The 19,756-nt window shown below is 37.2% G+C and overlaps 1 protein-coding gene across 4 annotated transcripts in view; it reads left to right on the forward strand.

The window, feature by feature from the left end:
* The window catches only part of LOC121370526 (probable beta-D-xylosidase 2), a 165,648-nt gene that overhangs the window by 138,602 nt on the left and 7,290 nt on the right, over positions 1-19,756 (forward strand). For all 4 annotated transcript variants that reach the window (XM_041495812.1, XM_041495813.1, XM_041495815.1 and 1 more), the window contains exons 7-10: positions 1,538-1,764; positions 4,989-5,239; positions 7,275-7,497; positions 19,453-19,542. In XM_041495812.1, coding sequence (XP_041351746.1) covers positions 1,538-1,764; positions 4,989-5,239; positions 7,275-7,497; positions 19,453-19,542 — 791 coding nt within the window. The remainder of the gene's footprint in view (positions 1-1,537; positions 1,765-4,988; positions 5,240-7,274; positions 7,498-19,452; positions 19,543-19,756) is intronic.

Below are 19,756 nucleotides of genomic sequence, written 5' to 3' on the forward strand. Positions count from 1 at the left end.
ACCACGGTGAAGTGATTAGAATATTGTGTAAACTAGACACCTAGTGATTAACTAATTAAGTGATTAGCTCTGGGTTGTTATTATATTGTTGTTGTTAATTAACTACTGCGGCAAGTGCATTTGTCAGCGTTAGAGTTAATACAGATTCCAAAGTGTATTGTGTTTTGTTGTGTTTTGTAGTGAACTAAACGTGCTACATATATATATTTATATCAGATCTTATCTCTGATCACTCCTAGAGCCGGGCCACTCGGGTAGTAGCCTGCCCGATACAGAGAGATCTAATAGATATACAGTTAGGAGAGATATTTGGATAATCGTGTTTTATTCAGTTACGGGTATTATACGATCCCAGTGACAGGTATCATTTCCCCTTAAGAGGCACTTGTAACCACTTACTATGCTCCCCTAGTTAGTGCCGTGGGTCAGACCAACTTTATTAGCGACAGAGTCGATGATGCCAGGTGGGTGCAGGGAAGTACATAGAGACTGCACCGGTGGAGGAAGTTGACACAGGTAGGTGATGGTGTGGACAGCTCAGAAGGAAATAGTCGGAGGAAACGGACAGACAGGATCGAAAGAGATTGAAATCGTAGGAGAAATTAAAAAGTTTTATATTAAGATAATGAAAATGCTAGGCAGAGGGTGATAGATTAGAAAGATGAATGAAAGTGGTAGCCAGCTTTGGCGGAATTTGAACCACTGTCGTCAGCTTGATTGTCCAGCAGCTTATTTACTAGACTACAGTTCTCACTGTAGGGTCTTCTTTCCAGTAACGTTAGTCCGTTTCTCTTTGCAAGACTGTCGCTTTTCGTGTCTCCAAGCTTTACGTAATATGCAGCTGGAACATTCCTTAATTTGGTGGTGCGAAAGTGTGTCTTTTTTATCCATTGCCAATAAAGATATTGTAGTTTGTTGGGTGTCCAGCCATGTTGGTATCAGGGTTAATAAAAAGTCAGATTCAGCTGTCAGGTCTGCTTTGGATTTGCCTCATGCCAGGGTTGGTGTGCCCTATACTGATTTTAAATATAGCATTAACCAATATATATTTTCAACATGGCAAGGTGATTGGGACGGTACGTTTGAGAACAAGCTTCATCCTGTCAAATCAGTCCTGAAAGAGTGCCAGTCCTCCTATAGGTGGTGCAGGAGAATGGGATAGTCTTGTATCGTGCTCACCGCATATGATGGAGACTTTTTTTTTTATTCCGCATGGGATGACGTCATGGAATAGGTCTGTCTTGCATAGCTAGGGATATTAATAATTTTGTCTGCGCATTTGTACAGTTTGCTCGTTCCAGCCAGTGCTCCACAACTGTTTTAACAAAGGCTGTGGTATGTATTATCCTGTCTGTGGAATGGTGTATATAAAAGATCCCTTGCTGCTAATCGAAAAAAATAGTAGCGCATGAAGTGCCGACAGCGGGTTTCCTCTCTCAGTATCTGTGTGGTCCTTAACCATATTTCTGACGCCATATAACCGAAAATAAAATGTGTTGAGTGCGTCGTTAAATAAAATATTTCTTTCCTTCTACAGTCTGAATGGGATTCCCACGTGCGCACACAAGCGTCTGCTGACGGATATCCTCAGGAACGAGTGGCACTTCACTGGCTATGTGTTCAGCGACGAGGGCGCCGTGGAGAACCTCAAATACGGCCACCACTACGCCAGCAACATCGTCGACATGGCCGCCGACTGCTTGAATGCCGGCTGTAACCTGGAGCTGTCGTCAGACATCTCTTTCCCGGCCTATCTCTCCATTTGTAAGATTATACATTTGAATAATGTTTTCTTTCTTTCTTTAATGAATTAAAATGTTATGTAGTTCAGGCTGACATTTTAGGTTTTTTACAGTGTGTGACGTAGGTTTCATATTTTTAAACAAGATTTCGTTTACCGTTGTTAAAGGGACATTCCATAGTTTGCTGCATTGTAAGATGTTTCCGACTAATAAAATATTTCTACGATTAAACATATTAAATAGATTTTCTTGTTTAGAATATCAGTGTCTGTATATTCAATATGTTTCTGTTCGTCTTAATATTTGTAAGAAACCCAAACTGGAAATAAAATTAAATTTAACCTAGTACAAATATTAGAATGATCAGAAACACGTTTAATATAAAGCCACTAATATTTTATGCAGAAAAATATAATGTAATTACAATCGTTAAAAAGTCTCTGTTAGTCGATAACATCTTAAAAATTGCAGCAAACTCAGGAATGTCCCTTTAATATTATCATAGTGGAAGATTTACAACTATATTCAAATGTACTTTATATATATATGCTAACAATTAGACCAGTTATTGTGAAATTAAATTACAACATCAAGAACACTACGAATGTTGGATTTTTTTTATTATTTTTTTTTTTGGGGGGGGGGGGGGGGGGGGGTAATAAATAGTTTATTGCCCCAGAAATATGTTATGATAGTGTCAGGGTTGGGGCCCTGAATTCACTACCTTACAAAGTACATAGCAAACAATATACTAATATATATATAAAAAAAAAAAAGGAGCAGTGACAAAAGTGGAAATAAAAAGAAGATTGAAAAGAGAAAACTTAAAATGAAGTTATAGATATACTTCCAAACTGGCGTCATACTTAAAATTATACACATAACAAAAGTACTAAGTGTCTCAGTTGTGGCCTTCTAGAACTTTTAACCATGGTTCCCAATTGTCGTCGAATTCTGTATGTAAACAGTTTTTGTAATATATGTATTTTTCTATTTGTATCTTATCTTTAATAATGTTTGATTGTTGTCCGCAGCTGATACCCAGTCTGCCAACAAACATAGCTATTAATTACTCTGTCAGCAGCTAGCGTTTTACGTATAGGCGAATGTCCGAATATCACTCCATTCCTGAAAAATAACAGAGACGAAGCCAGCTATAGGGCCGAGTCCCATTATTTTTCAGGAATGTAGAGTTACGAGGATATGCCCCTACTTAAAGGAACAGAGCCTAGTTTCAACCCGTGAAAATTAACACTAAGTTTAGTTAATCTACAAACCTGTAACACATTTGGATAAAGTTACAATTGAGTGAAACATGAGTTTGTGACTTGGAAATGGTGAAATGCCCTCTAAAAATAGACTAAAACGTGACTCCATAACTGTTACTTCTCAGACGGACGTGCGTTTTAAAAACTATGAGAAATGCATTTTGTGATATTAAAAACACCAGGAAGACCAAAACACTAGATCATCTAACCAGTAAAATCTAAGTAAAATATGATTTCAGTTATTAAAAATGGCTCTAATAGTCAAAAACATTCCTTAGTGTTTAAAAACTAGGGTATGTCCCTTTAAAATACACCACTAAATAATAATTGTATGTGAATATATGTTAGTATGGAGTTTAACACCAATAATTTTGATGGGTTAATTAACTAGGGTTTCATCTCTCCATTACTGAAAAATAATGGAGCGTTGTGACAATACTGTGACTTCGCAGGCGTATTTTAAAATTTATCATGTGACAATGAGATGAATTCCCAAGGAACCATTAAGACGTAATCGTTTGAAGGCATATTGTCACAGACCACTGACCTATTTAATGGTCTAACAAAGTATTACCTGAACAAGAAATATTTGATTTGTCCCTAAATGTACTTTATTCAACCATCTTCATAACCACCATACTCCATTTGTCAATGATATTTTGTAAAAATAATTGAATTATGGCAATGGTCCATAATTCAAAAACTAAAATTCCCGACAGGGTTGACACGGATTTCACTCCATCATGGTTCAGTTAAGGTGATGCGATAGCTAGATTTGGTTTCCAACAATTAATGTAATTTTTATTTATTATCCATTTTTAGAGAAATAAGGTCCTTAAATCCGTGACAGTATGCCTTTAAGCCGGATCCTATATAAAGAGAGATCCAGAGATAGACAGACCACCCGCCTGTTACCGATTCGATTGGGCTGCTGGTGCTCCCTTGCACCTGCCAGTGCAGGCGGTCCCTCCTTTCCCCTCCTCCACCTTTCCTGTCATGACAGGCGTGCGCTACAACAGCTTGTTCTGAATGTACACGTAAAACCCTATGACATGACATGACATGATAGACAGAGGATGTGAGACCTAGGTGCAGACCGTTGGTGTTCTCAGTCGCAGTGTCAACTTTGTCGTTCACTCAAGAGCTTAGACATATATATATATATATATATATATATATATATATATATATATATATATATATATATATATATATATATATATATATTATCTGCATGATGATCATCAATACAGTATCATCATGTTTTTAACTTGTTAATCATGTTTCATGTTTTGAAAAGAAAATACAAGAACCTACATCACAAACTTGAGACTTCTGTTCATTCATTTACATTCATAAGAAAAACTACGCTGTGTTAATATCATTCATTGAGGTGGTCTTGTTTGTTTTGTTGTTGTTGTTGGTGGTGGTGGTGGTGTTCTTTGTTTCGTTGTTGTTGTTGTTGGTGGTGGTGTTGTTGTTGTTTCGGGGGGGGGGGGGTCTATCCTTTCTTTTAATTTCTTTCTTTTTTTTCTCTTTTTTTTGTTGTCTTTTTATCTTCTTCTCTGTTTTTTTGCAGCGATTCTTGTTTCGGGTTGGTGGTTTTAATGAGTTGTTGTTTTTTGTTGGATTTGAGGAAGTGTTTGGAGGGGGTGTTTTTGTTTTTGTTCTTGTTTTTCTTTTGGGGCATTTTTGTGTGGATGGTTGTGTGCGTGTGTGTGTGTGTGTGTGTGTGTGTGTGTGTGTGTGTGTGTGTGTGTGTGTGTGTGTGAGTGTGTGTTTTAGGGTGGGGCTTGTTGAGGGGTTAGATTTCTGTTTGTTTCTTTGTTTCTTTTCTTTTTCTTTGTTAGTTGAGGGATTCACAACTGTTAAATAAAATCTACCAAAACTAGAACAGTACCTGCATCTATAATATAATGAAAGCAGTCATAGTGAATTTATATTACATGTATTTATATACAATAACTCTATTTTTCAGTGGAAGGAGTAAAACAAAAGAAACTTAATGAGAGTTTTGTGAGGGAAAGTGTAAAGCCTCTGTTCTATACGAGAATGCGATTGGGCGAGTTTGACCCGCCGGAACTAAATCCCTACACGAAGTTTGACATGTCGGAAGTGGAGAGCCCTGAACATCAAGCATTGGCAGTTGAGGCGGCGGGAAAGACGTTTGTGCTGCTCAAGAATGCCGGACACTTTCTCCCTCTGAGGAACAAATACAATACTGTCACAGTATGTGTCCTTTTAGGGCTTAAATTTGAAAAAGGGGTGGGGTGGGCAGGACGTAACCCAATGGTAAAGCGCTTGGCTGATGCGCTGTCGGTATGGGTTAGATCCCCGGCGGAGGGCTTATTGAGCTAACTGTGCATATAAAAGATCCCTTGCTACTAATGGAAACATATAGCGGGCTTTCTCTCTAAGACTGTCAAAATTACCAAATGTTTGACATCCAATAGCCGATGATTAATAAATCAATGCTCTAGTGGTCTCGTTAAACAAAACAAACTTTAGTTTTTTTATAATTACTGGGGGGAAAGGTTGACAGTGGAGGATTGGTGTGGCACCGGGATATTAATCAGGGAACTAAAAATGCAGGCTTCTCCGTATCAAGGGTGGACCCATGAAATAGTTAAGAGAATTACCTAGAGCTAAAAGGCACATAAACGAACCCTTGAAAAGAACACCACATTAAAATGTGATATATATGAAATGAAAATCGTAAAAAAAAAAAATAATAATAATAATAATGAAAACAAATTAAAGGGGGGGGGGGTAATTTTACGGTAACACGCATTTTCAGGTTTTTATGTTTTTTTCATTATTATTATTTTTACATGACTTGTTATCATCTAAGTAAGCCACCCTTCGTGATCCTTCGTCATTTTCGTTGTCCTTTCGTGAATCGGGAAAGGGCCATTTTGTCGTATTTATTTTGGACGAGAGGTGCCACTTAGCGGATATATGTGCACTAATCAAAATTGTACTTGTTAATAGTCTCGATTTTCATTTTCATGTTGCCTTGAATTTAAAATCATCAGTTCCCCGTCCTTTTGCACGTCGCTTATGTATTTCTTATGGATTTTTGTCCACAGTCTTACAGGTGTTGATCAGTAAAGGTTGGCATCTATGTTGCTTTTTATCTTTTTGCTTTATTACTGCTAGCCCTGCCTAGAAAAGACGTAAATGAACTAGCACTTGGATGCTTTCTGGGACATGAAAATTTCTCTTTTTTTGTTATTCTAAGAGGAGTGAGTAAAACGTTTTCATCCCACCCAGTCTCCGGCTTATGCTGTCCTACAAAACACACACACACACACACACACACACACACACACACACACACACACACAGAGAGAGAGAGAGAGAGAGAGAGAGAGAGAGAGAGAGAGAGAGAGAGAGACAGAGAGAGACACACAGAGACACACACACACAGAGAGAGAGACACACACACACACACACACACACACAGAGACACACACACACAGACACATACACACACACACAGTCACAAACACACACACGCGCGCGCTGTCACACACAAACACTCGCACACACGCACTCTCACACACACTCATACAGACACACACATACACGCACGCACAACACATATCATATTATATCATATCATATCATATTATATCATATATAGCCTGGTTTCCTTAAAATCTTAAACATGTCACCGACCGACGCAGATTGGTGCAGATGAACGGAAATTGTATATGGTTTGCATAGGCATACGGGCTACCTTTTCTTTCTTTTCTTTTTTCTTTTTTTTCAAGGGGAAGGCTGATTTTTTGCCCAAAATGAATCAAGGTGCATGAATCTGGATAACAACAGTTATTCATATTAGCATTACTGGCATACAGATGTAGGCCTATATGGTTTCAAATGAATCACTACGCATCTGTACATGGAACTGATTAAGACTGAATGTAGAATGATGGAAATACATGATGAAACGGTTTTAGGCCAGCTCATTTTGCCCGAATATCTATCATTTTTGCCCGAATTTGAGGATTTGCTTCAACAATACGAGGTATTTCCCCACCTCACCCCCACCCCCAGACACACACGCACATGCACACATGCATACGCGCGTCTCAGGGTAGTATACAGTACTAGACGGTCAGCGTCGGATCAGTGAAATCGAACCCTGTCCACGTCGCTCTGCGTCTGTTACAGATTTTATGGAAACTAGACTTAAGTCTCTGATGTTGTAAAACAACACTGGAGGTACTGCTTGAGATTTTTTTTTTTTAATTTCCAGATAGTTGGTCCAATGGCTAACAACTCGCTGCAACTGTTCGGCGACTACGCTCCGCAGAGTCTACCGCAGTACATCACCACACCTTTGGCGGGGTTGTCGCCACTTGCCGAGAACATCAAGTACGCCGAGGGTTGCGACGATACAAACTGCGCGACGTACGATGCAGCTTCTGTGAAGAACGCAGTGAGAGACACACAACTCATCATCGTCTGTCTTGGAACTGGTAAGACATGTAGCAGGGGAGGATCCAGGATGCGTTTTAGAAAGAAAAAAAAAAGGGAACTTGATGGGCTGTCATTTTTCCGTAAATTGATCATACATTTATTATTCAATATTATTTTGGAGGTGTGTTTTGGGAGAGGGGGGGGGGGGGGTGTTGTTTGGTTTTTAGTAGGTTTTTTTAGGGGGTTGTGTCTTTTTGAGAGGTTAAAGTCCGATAGGAACAATGCAGTCACAAAAGAGAGCACTTCCAGATATTTATGTTGAATAAAGAATAAATGTTGTCGTGCACTGAATGTGATGTGTATTAGGGATGAGTCCATAAATATCGTATAAAACAAAGTAAAGATATGTTCATAGATAGATAAATAGATAGATAACTAGTTTAACGTGCTCGTATACCACTAGGGTTTCGAACACGCCAGATATGTTCAAGACTGACCTACTTAGTCGCGCATATATGTATGGTTTAAATGACAGGGTTTGTTTTTCCTGCCTTGGACAGAGATACCGGCTGAGGCCCAAGATACGCGTGTGCTACAACAGCTTGCTCTGAATGTGCACGTTAATCACTACTCCTCCAGGGTTTGTTGATATCTGTTAAATAGCTCAGTCGTTAGGGTCTGTGACTCAGGCGTGGAAGGTACGCCGTTCGTTTCTCAAGAGAGGAGTATTGTATTTTTTCTATTAATGTTTTTTTTTTTAATTAATTTATTTATAGTTTATTTATTTATTTGTTTTTATTTATTTATTATGTTACGATTTTTTTCAAGCAGCCTCCTTTTACCATTGTACAAGCAGCCTCAATAACCTGCAGGGCGGGGCCTGTATAGGTGGTTTGTTTTGAAATTTAACAATTCATCAAATTCATGTACGACGTTTAAACAGCAGTTTAATTAACTTATATTAGATTTTAGGGTACATACATATATATTCACACTCATATATAAGGACATTTACGCCTTAAAAAATGTACCATGTATACAGAGAAGATTTGATTACAACTAGTTTTAGTATTCCGTTATAAATGTATTGTGATTTTGTTTGTAGTCAGTATGTGGATGTAACCTATTAAAGATACAGAGATTGTGTAATATTGCCCAATGAATGGTTCAATGCTACCCTGAATACCCGTCATAATATTACTGAATCTTTGCTAAGGGTATACCAACTAAATGCCAGCAATTTGTGCACATTTAAAATTTAAACTATGAGACTATGTAGTTTGGATTGTCCATGCATGCACACAGTTATGCATGACTGATATTTCATCCATCAAATACAATTTGCGTTTACTTGACATATATTTTTCCCAATATCCAGTGCTAAAGTAGAGTAATGTGTAAGTGTTTCCCTGCATGTGTCCCTCCCGTCTAAAATGTGTCCCTTAAGTGTAAATATGTATCCCTGAGTGTCTCCCTGGGCTGGTTCAGTGTGGTCCTGGATGGGAATTTTATAAATCAGATGACATGGCAAGTTCATTTATGTTTGGTACTTTTGTGTGACAGACAGACACAAATTCAAATGTTAAAATAACACGTGATAATCACAGGACGTTATATGTGGAAGAAAGTATACAATTAAGATAGTTTTGAAAACTCGTCATTTGAGGTAAAACCTTCAGAGAAGCAACATGTCAGACTTGGATAAGTGGACCCGTTTCTACAAGCTGCAAGCAGAAGGGATAAGTGGACCCGTTTCTACAAACTGCAAGCAGAAGAGATAAGTGAACCCGTTTCTACAAGCTGCAAGCAGAAGAGATAAGTGAACCCGTTTCTACAAGCTGCAAGCAGAAGGGTTAAGTGGACCCGTTTCTACAAGCTGCAAGCAGAAGGGTTAAGTGGACCCGTTTCTACAAGCTGCAAGCAGAAGGGTTAAGTAGACCCGTTTCTACAAGCTGCAAGCAGAAGGGTTAAGTGGACCCGTTTCTACAAGCTGCAAGCAGAAGGGATAAGTGGATCCGTTTCTACAAGCTGCAAGCAGAAGAGATAAGTGGACCCGTTTCTACAAGCTGCAAGCAGAAGGCAAATTCAGTCTCACTACGAAATTCAGCGAGGTGGGACAAGTCGGCTCAGAGTGGATCTATGTCTAGAAGTCTACGATCCTACGTGAAAGAAAGAAAAAGAGGAACAGAACAAGCCCCCGACACCCAGTGGCCTCTCCCACACAACAGGTGGTAGAGCAAGCCAAGAACAGATTGAAACGGAAACAACAACCACAACAAAGCTGTATGGGTTGGAAAGCTCCGAAACGGCAGAAGCATTTCTAAACAGACTATAAAAGGAATCACAAGGGCCAGACAACATCAGTTCACGTTGAGACATTGAAGAGTCAGTATGTTCCCGAAACTGTGAATATCATGAATAGATATGTATAAAGACTTATTCCACACCATGGAACATGATACAACACTGAAAAATATACATATTTTGCCACAAAGAACACTAGCTCCTGCTCCTGCTCTGGCTCCAGTTCCAGCTATCGCTTCGGCTCCGGCTCCGGTTCCGGTTCGACAGCAGCAGTCTCTTAGCTTGCTACATCCCTTCACCAAGATCGTGTCGGTACTCACTTTGGCATACAAACTGCTAAGGGATGGTAAAATCTTCCCACCGCTTCAACGTATCATCTGGCTCTACAAATGATGGCAACCCCTCTGTGACATCATTAGGGCAACTGTTCGAGAGAAATTTGTTCACGGCATACCTGAGAATTTGGAAAAGGATCGTTATTTGGATGCCAGATTCAGAAATCTTATCGTGTTGGACGACTTGATGTGTATGGCCATCAAAGATTCTTGCATCACCAACCTGTTCACGGAAGAAAGTCACCACAGAAACCTCTTGGTGATTGCCATCAACCAGAACCTCTATCACAATAAGGACCCGACACAGCAAAAAAAACTGTCATTACCTGATGCTGTTCAACAACCCCATCGACATGCAGCAAGTTCTGACGTTGGCACGACAGGTGTATTCAGAAAACACTCGTCATTTGATGCAACGGTTTGAGGAAGCTACCCACAGGCCCTACGGACATCTCTCGGTGGACTTGAAACCGACAACGCCCGAACATTGGCGCCAATGGTTTAGAGACGGGACCGTCCGAATGGTATAAAAGCACGAACGTAACGGCGAATGTCTCAGAGGTGTTGCAACCACCGTCGGAGAAAGAGTTCTACGTGCAAGTCATGCAAAGGGACACATTCAAGAGAAAACTATTAGGCATACCCGCTTATGAAAGTGACGACGATGAAGATGATGAGGTAGAACCCTATCTGAAAAAAAGTCAAGAGGATACAGTCTGGTCCTTAAAGACGAAAGCGACTTGCAGTGACATCTGCGATTTAAAACGTGCGAGGAGGGAAATGAAGAAGAGTCGTCGCCCGATCTGGAAAACGAAAGCATATGTTTGATGATCGAGCGTGAATTCCACATCAATAGTGACTATTTATCAGCGACATCTAGAAAGGCATACTAAAACTAGTTGTAATCAAATCTCTGTATACATGGTACATTTTTAAAGCGTAAATGTCCTTATACAGGAATGTGAATATATATGTATGCACCCTAAAATCTAATATAAGTTAATTAAACTGCTGGTTAAACGTCATACATGAAATGTTAAATTTCAAAACAAACCACCTATACACGTCCCACCCTGTACAATGGTAAAAGGAGGCAGCTTGAAAAATGTTGTAACATACTAGTAATAAATAAATAAATAAGTAAGTAAGTAAGCAAGTAAGTAAGTACGTAAGTAAGTAAGTAAGTAAGTAAGTAAGTAAGTAAGTAAGTAAGTAAATAAAAACAAATAAATGAATAAATAAATAAACTATAAATAAATTAATTTAAAAATAATAATTAATAGAAAACAAATATAACACTCTCCATTTGAGAAACGAACGGCGTACCTTCCATGCTTGAGTCACAGATACTTTTTTTATCTTTTGTATTTACAGTATCAACATAATACATAAATAAATACAACATGTATATAATAAAAAACCACAAAAAAAACCCACACACACAACCAACCACTCATTGACTCAAACAAAGCACACTTGTATAATTATTTTAAACTTTATAAATTTCTTATAAAGTCTTGAGGAATATTGACTGCTAATACTAATTATTAAAAGGATATTTAAATATTAATACATAATCATTCAAGTCAAGGAACCTTTTTTTTCTTTTTTTTCTTTTTTGTTTTTTTCTTTTTTTAAATGATTGGGAAAGTGGTTTAACCTTTTCAGTATTGACGAATAACATCAAAAACATCATCTTCTTTAACTATAGGTTAGGACCCTTTCCTTTGGTTTCTTTGCTTATTGTTTTTTGTTTACAAAAATACCATAACTTGTTTGGAAATACAATTCTAGATTTATCTTTTTTATGAATCTACTCGTAACTGCTTCTTCTCTATATGACATTAAGTGTGGATATTAACTGGTAGACACTTTTTGCTTCGCTTATTAAATTTTATTATTTTATTGTTTTTTTAATTAGCCTGAACCCCATAAACAAATTGTTTCTTTCTCCCCTCTGTCTTTTCTGTCTTTTTTTCCTTTTTTCCCCTATTTCTGTTTTCTTTTCTTTTTTCATTTTTTCTTTTTTTTTTCTTTGACTCTCAGATCAAAATCATTTCAGATAATTATGGGTGTACATATACATTAATAGGGTATGACTGTTTTGAAAGTATATATGAAGTATTGGTATATGTAATATGAGTGTACATATGTATGTATTGATGTATGAATATCTATATATTGTATGTATGTCGAGGTTGACTATTACATACATAGATATTAACGCACTGGCGCAGGGGATAATTAAATCCTTTCTGGCCTCACAAATTGTCCCATGCCGTTGCTGGGACTCGAACCTGTGGCACCGATTCGCCCGCAAATTGCAAGACTAACCACGATACGCTCTGTATGTATGTATGTATGTATTGTATGTATTGTATGTATGTATGTATGTATGTATGTATGTATGTATGTATGTATGTATGTATGTATGTATGTATACACTACGTATGTATAACTATATGTAAATATTATGAAATGTAAGCCAATGATTCAAGGCACCCCAACCTTGACATTGCCAGTGATCTGGGGACAATAAATCTTCTTTTTTTTAAAGTCAAGGAACCTATTATCCTTAATATATTTATTAGTGAAAACAGAAAGTTTATTTTGAAAACGATAATGATTAAGAAGTAATCCAAAGAACTGACGCACGTAGTGCTTAAAAAAACCTAACAAGATTGATATTTGACCCTCTTGATTTAGCTATTACACGTCTTTTAAAAACTGATATCCTATAAATTGACAATATAATGTTTAAGAAATCATATGAACAATTTTGTATTCTAACATAACAACCAAATAGTAATAGTATTTTTAGCTGTTGTAAAGAAAACCCTGTTTTCTGAAATATTACAATACACATTTTATGAAAGATTGATATTAAGTCATACAATTCATCACAATATAAAAACAAATGATAAAAATCTTCATCATCTTTCATGCAAACTGGACACTGACTGGACAAAACTAATAATATTATGCGCTATTTTAAAATCCAAATCAATGAATTCATGAGATTTATCACAATAATGAATGGATTTCCAAATTGGCTTCCATGATATATTATATTAAAACTTAAATCCTTCCATTTTTCTAAACATGTAAATAATTTGAAATTTTGAGCAATTAAAAAAGAATATATTAATTTAACAGTGAATTTACTTTAATTTATTATTTCATTATTATAAATAAAAAAATAAATCTTTAACTAAACAGACATTTTTATTCTCACTAATAATAACTGTTTTCCATTCACCTGGAAGCGAATTTAAAATAACATTATAAGCAGAAGACTAACGACTGAACTATTTAACAGATATCAACAACCCTTGTCATTTAAACCATATACTCGTATACGCGCAACTAAGTAGGTCAATCTTGAATATATCTGGCGTGTTCCAAACCCTAGTGGTATACAAGCTCGTTAAACTAATTATCTATCTATCTATGAACATATCTTTACTTTGTTTTATACGATATTTATGGACTCGAATACACATCACGTTCAGTGCACGAACACATTTATTTTTTATTCAACATAAATATATGGAAGCGCTCTCTTTTGTGACTGCATTGTCGCTATCGGACAACGCGGGACGAGAATTCCTTTTTACACCTATTTAAATCATTTCGTATTTCTGTCACACTTTGAGAATGTATCTTCTAGAAGTTCCGTAGAGTATTTTATTTAGTGAAGGACAACGAAAATCAAAACATGCCGATGTAAGCAGTTAACCATTCAACATCCAGCACGCTAAAATTAAACACACTACTTTGCGTCGGGCCGAGTCCTTAGAAGTGGTAAGTTAAAGTTTGTTTTGTTTAACGACACCACTAAAGCACATTGATTTATTAATCATTGGCTATTGGATGTCAAACATAATTTTGACAGTTTTGGAGAGGAAACCCGCTACACTTTCCCATTAGTAGGTAATGGCCCTATGCTATTTGGTCAGCGTCGATCTGCGTTGGTTGCCAACATGTGTCAGATTGTATGAAAACCAGACTTTAATTCGGTGTTTGTGCAATAGTCAGGAGGCCAATATGAAAAAAAAACCCAGTTCTGATAAACCAAAATGTTAAAAGCTTACAACCATGTGGAAATGGTTATTGATAGATTACTGACTAAAAGACCTTTTTTGGAATTAGCCTCCTGACTACGAGTCCATACTGTGTATTTTATGTGCCGATGATTTTTAACCTTGATAAAATGAGCTGTTACACACCGAAAGACCAATATCAAAATGAACTTTCAATCCACGCGTCAGACAACTTGCTGTGACGTTGGTTGAAGACCCTGATAGTTGAAATATCGAACAGCTGTTGACCAAACAATATACTTGGGTATCGTTAGACAAGATTTTGTTTTCTTATCTTTCTCTATTACATGGGGACTTTGAGGATTTAAAAAAAAAATTTTTATGAAGAGTTATACCTTTTCGAATCGGCGGTTACCGTTGAACTTAAGGTCATAAATAACGGAAGTGGGCCCCAGGGGTGTGCATGACAAATACACGTTGAACGATTAGTGGATCCTCGTGTACAACTGAGCTTTTATATAGCAATGACCTTAAGTGGTCGTCCGTATAGGTGGCCCATTTTAAGTGATGGTATGCTCGCGAATAGTCCAAGGTCCCGTTCAACGAAGCGATCTTAGCGCTAAGATCACCTTAAATGCATATGTCATCTATGCAGTTACGGTGATCTTAGGACTAAGATCGCTTCGTGGAACGGGGCCCTGGAGCTTAGTGGAACACCTCGGAAGTTTACCAACGGATTTGCAGAATTGTCAACAACATCAACATCTTCAAGATACGTTTCACTCACCAGCAATCAATGGAGGACGGATGGCGGGCTGTTCACACTCATCATCATTCCTTCCTTTCCTTCCACCATCATTCCTTCCCCTACCTACCCTTCAACGAAAACCATATGCATCTAAATATGTGCCCATAACAGCTGTATGGATAACCTGGGGCCGGGCGGGATGTTTGTGTGTGTGTGTATGTGTGTGTGTGTGTGTGTGTGGGGGGGGGGTGACGCAGTGATAGGGAGCGTTAGGGCGTTGGCGGTATCGGCCGATAGGTTTGTCTGGAAGGAGGCCTCTCACCACCCACCCACCCCAAGCTCCGGCGCGCTCTACCCATGGAACTCCGACCCAGCAACCTCGGGTACCTTCTTGGTGTTGGAACGTACACAATCTGAACGCGATGCTCCCCCCTTTGTGAATCCTTCCTCCAGGGCTAAAAGTAGAATAGTTATTAATATAAATATATATTTATAAATAATGATTTTGGAATGGCCGGTCGAAAAGTAAAGCGCCTACTAAATGACTAATTTAATCAGGGGCGGACCCAAAGAGTCTAAAACGTTTCTGGACCCGCCCTTGCAAATTTGCAGAATAAAAGTAATAACTCATCATGTGCGATGATCGGATGGATATCAGAATCTCTTCACCCACCCCTTGCTATCCTGATTTCTGATTAATATGACAGGAATTATATGGAGATAACATTGTAAAGCTTGGTCTTAAACAGGTTCATTTTGTTCAAACCCACCCCATATCAATTAGGTACCACTTTGTATGCTTAAACAGGTTCATTTTGTTCAAACCCACCCCACCCCAATTAGGTACCACTTTGTATGCTTAAAGATCCGACATGAACAACCATTGTTTGTTTAAAGGCATTTATAATTTTTAACTAAAGGAAGTTAGATGGATGATCTGATTTAAGACAAAAGAAGAAAAGCGAATTTTAGACAACCTTGCAAACGATTTTCCTTTAAAAATGGAAAATGATTATACTTAACAAAACAGAAGAATGATGATCAAATAAAGGTTACTTAATTTTGGTGCATGTTAGTAACATATGTGGATATCAGCGTATAAAACAATAATATACACATGGATTATTATCCATATAACATACCCTCAACATTCATTATTATACACATAATCTGCGCTTCCCGTTCATTATTACACATATAATCTACACTCCCCGTTCATTATTATACATAAAATTTGCACTCCCCATTCATTATTACACATATAATTTACATTCCCCGTTCATTATTATACATAAAATCTGCACTCGCCATTCAATATTACACATATACTCTACACTCCCCATTCATTATTATACATAAAATCTGCACTCGCCATTCAATATTACACATATAATATACACTCCCCATTCATTATTATACATAAAATCTGCACTCGCCATTCAATATTACACATATAATATACACTTCCCATTCATTATTACACATATAATCTACACTCCCCATTCATTATTATACATATAATATACACTCCCCATTGATTATTACACATATAATCTACACTCCCCATTCATTATTATACGTAAAATCTGCACTCGCCATTCAATATTACACATATAACATACACTTTCCCATTCATTATTACACATATAATCAAAACCACCCCATTCATTATTATACACATAATCCACACACACACACACACACACACACACACACACACACACACACACACACACACACACACACACACCATATCCCTTATACGCATAATTTACACTCCCCATTCATTATTATACATATAACCTACACTCCCTATACATTACTATACATAATAATCTATAATCCCCATACAGTACTATACATAGTATAACCTACACTCCCCATTCATTACTATATATATATATATAATCTGCACTATTAATTAATTAATTATTATAAATATAATCTGCACTCCCCATTTATTATTATACACATAATATACACTCTTAAGGATCAATGAGTCTTGGAAGGGTGACCATTTGAGGGCAATTTCATGGGAACTTAACCATATGTCCGACGCCATATAACCGTAAATAAAATGTGTCCAGTGTGTCGTTAAATAAAACATTTCCTTTTTCATGGGAAAGATTGCAAAAAAAAACGTCTCACGAGGGTCAAAAAATAAAATGCAATTTTGTGGTGAAATTGTTTTATGATTTTAAAGTGCATATATACAGAAATTAGAAAATGTATGAATTGGAGTTTAAACACTTTACCATTTTTTGTTGTGGAATTTTATTCAGAAATGGTCATAAATTGTGAACTCAATACGAACAACCTTTTTGCTTATTCTATATTATGCAGGTGCTTCTAAATGCTCTAAAATGATAATACTGGCAGTTCCTCTGCTGTTGATATATTTCAGTTTCATAAACATCTCAGCAAGGTGAATTTGTTAGAAAAAAAAGGTTTTTTAACCAGACACATTTTTTTTAATCCGACAGCTTTTACTAGCATTCTGTTGAAAATAACCGTTCATACTAATTACCAAAACACATATCTACAATCCATATGTATGGTAGAACAACTAGGCATTGTTTCGTTAGCATACCATATACTAGAACACTGAATTTGAACATTTGTGTTCAGTTAAGATTGTTATTAGGCATTTAAACATTAAATATGTCAAGACCGTAACAGGTTACATGAATGACACAAATTAATGTAAAACAAGAGTATTCATTTAATCTAAATATGAGCTTGTGGAGGACATTCCGTACTAAAACTTTAATATCATTAGCAGATAAACCAAAAGTCAAAAGTTTTTCTTAAATCATAGTTATCTTGTCTTTGTATGCATGGCTATTATTTTATGCTACTAAATCTTGTACCCTAGCCATCATTTTGATTATATCTAGTTGTTCAGGAAATGACACTTTGTTTACGTAATTTGTCGCTAATGAAATACATGTTTGACCAGAGAATAGTGTTCATGTTGCTGTCGGCTGAACATTGTATAGTTTTTTTCAGATACATGGAGCAATATTTTAATGCGTAATTTGTCAGCTGTCCTGGGTTTTTTCATATCTGTTACAATGGGAATGTTGTTAATTCTCAAGTCGTTGAATTTCGTAAAATTATAAATGAGACTGAGAAACCTATGACATTTCCAACATATGTGCTCATAAATTCAAAATCCTGATAGCAAATGTTCTAAAACGTTTCCTCACGGTTCCTGTATCTTTTGTACCAGATTTAAAGAAACAACACTAAACGTGATTTGTCTAGGTAATATGGGCTGTTAAAGCATACCTGTCAGTTTACAACCTTTCTCGTGAAATTGCCCTTGATTTATTAATCATCGGCTATTGGATGTCAAACATTTGGTAATTTTTGCATATAATCTTAGAGAGGAAACACGCTACATTTTTCCATTAGTAGCAAGGGATCTTTTATATGCACCATCCCACAGACAGGATAGCACATACTACGGCCTTTGATATACCAGTCGCGGTGCACTGGCTGGAACGAGAAATAGCCCAATGGACCCACCGACGGGGATCGATCCCACATCGTCCCTTTAAAAACATTGAATGACTCCAGGATAATGAGATATATGGTTCCAACTCCGTCTGTAGGAATGGCACTTTTATAGCGCACTCCAGTAAAAGGCACCGAAATCGCTAAGCAGCTTCTGTAAACAAAGGGATGTCTAAACCAGGGGTGGATCCAGGATTTTGTAAGAGAGGGGTCACAAAATTTAAAAAAAGTAAAATTTGTTTTATTTAACGACACCACTAGAGCATATTGATTTATTAGGCAGCGGCTATTAGTAATTTTGTAATTCTGACATACAACATCAGAGAGGAAACTTGCTACATGTTTCCATTTATTTAGTAACAAGAGATCTTACATATGCACCATCCTACAGATAGGATATTACACACCATGGCTTTTGTCACACCATTTGTAGAACACCGACTAAAACGAGAAATATTCCAATGGGTCCACCGACGGGGATCGATCCTAGACCATTAGACGTATTAGGCGAGCGCTCTATGCTAGGCTCAGCCCTCAGCCATCGAGTTGGCCAACCTCGTCGTGACAGTTGGTAGTCTGATCCTAGCATTACCAGTTGATTACTTCCCCCGCCCCTTGACTGTATTGAGATCCCTTGCTACTAATGGAAAAATGTAGCGGGTTTCCTTTCTAAGATTATGTGTCAAAAGATACCAGATATTTGACATCCAATAGCCGATGATTAATAAATCAATGTGCTCTAGTGGTGTTGTTAAACAAAACAAACTTTAACTGACAAGAAGAGAGCTAGACGGGCATTTGGACAGTAATCAATATTGCGCAATCCCTGCCTACCAAACTGTATAACAAAGGCCGTGGTATGTGCTATCACGGGTGGGATGGTGCATATAAAAGATCCCTTGCTACTAATGCAACAAGTATAGCGGGTTTCCTCTCTAAAACTATATGTCAGAATTACCAGATGTCTGACATCCAATAGCCGATGATTATTAAATCAACGTGTTCTAGTGGTGTCGTTAAACAAAACCAACTTTGACTATATTGACGGCATTGTTTGTGTTACAGGTCAGGCAGTGGAGATGGAGAGTCGTGATAGACACAATCTGAGTTTGCCTGGATATCAACAGCAGCTACTACAGGACGTCGTCGCCAACAGTGAGTGTCAAGTGCAAGAAAACAAAAATATTACTTCGTTTCCTATTCCCAAATCATGACAGTTGATATAATTAATGGCCCAATGACATATTACCTGAAAATAAAAACATTTAAAATGTCCCAAACAAATATCATCAAATTATATAGGTTAAAACAAACATTAAAATTCTCTCTCTCTCTTGACATTTGTTACTATTGCATTGGGTTATTTTGT

This window comes from Gigantopelta aegis, chromosome 4 (genome assembly GCF_016097555.1).
Source record: "Gigantopelta aegis isolate Gae_Host chromosome 4, Gae_host_genome, whole genome shotgun sequence".
NCBI classification, from domain to species: domain Eukaryota; kingdom Metazoa; phylum Mollusca; class Gastropoda; order Neomphalida; family Peltospiridae; genus Gigantopelta; species Gigantopelta aegis.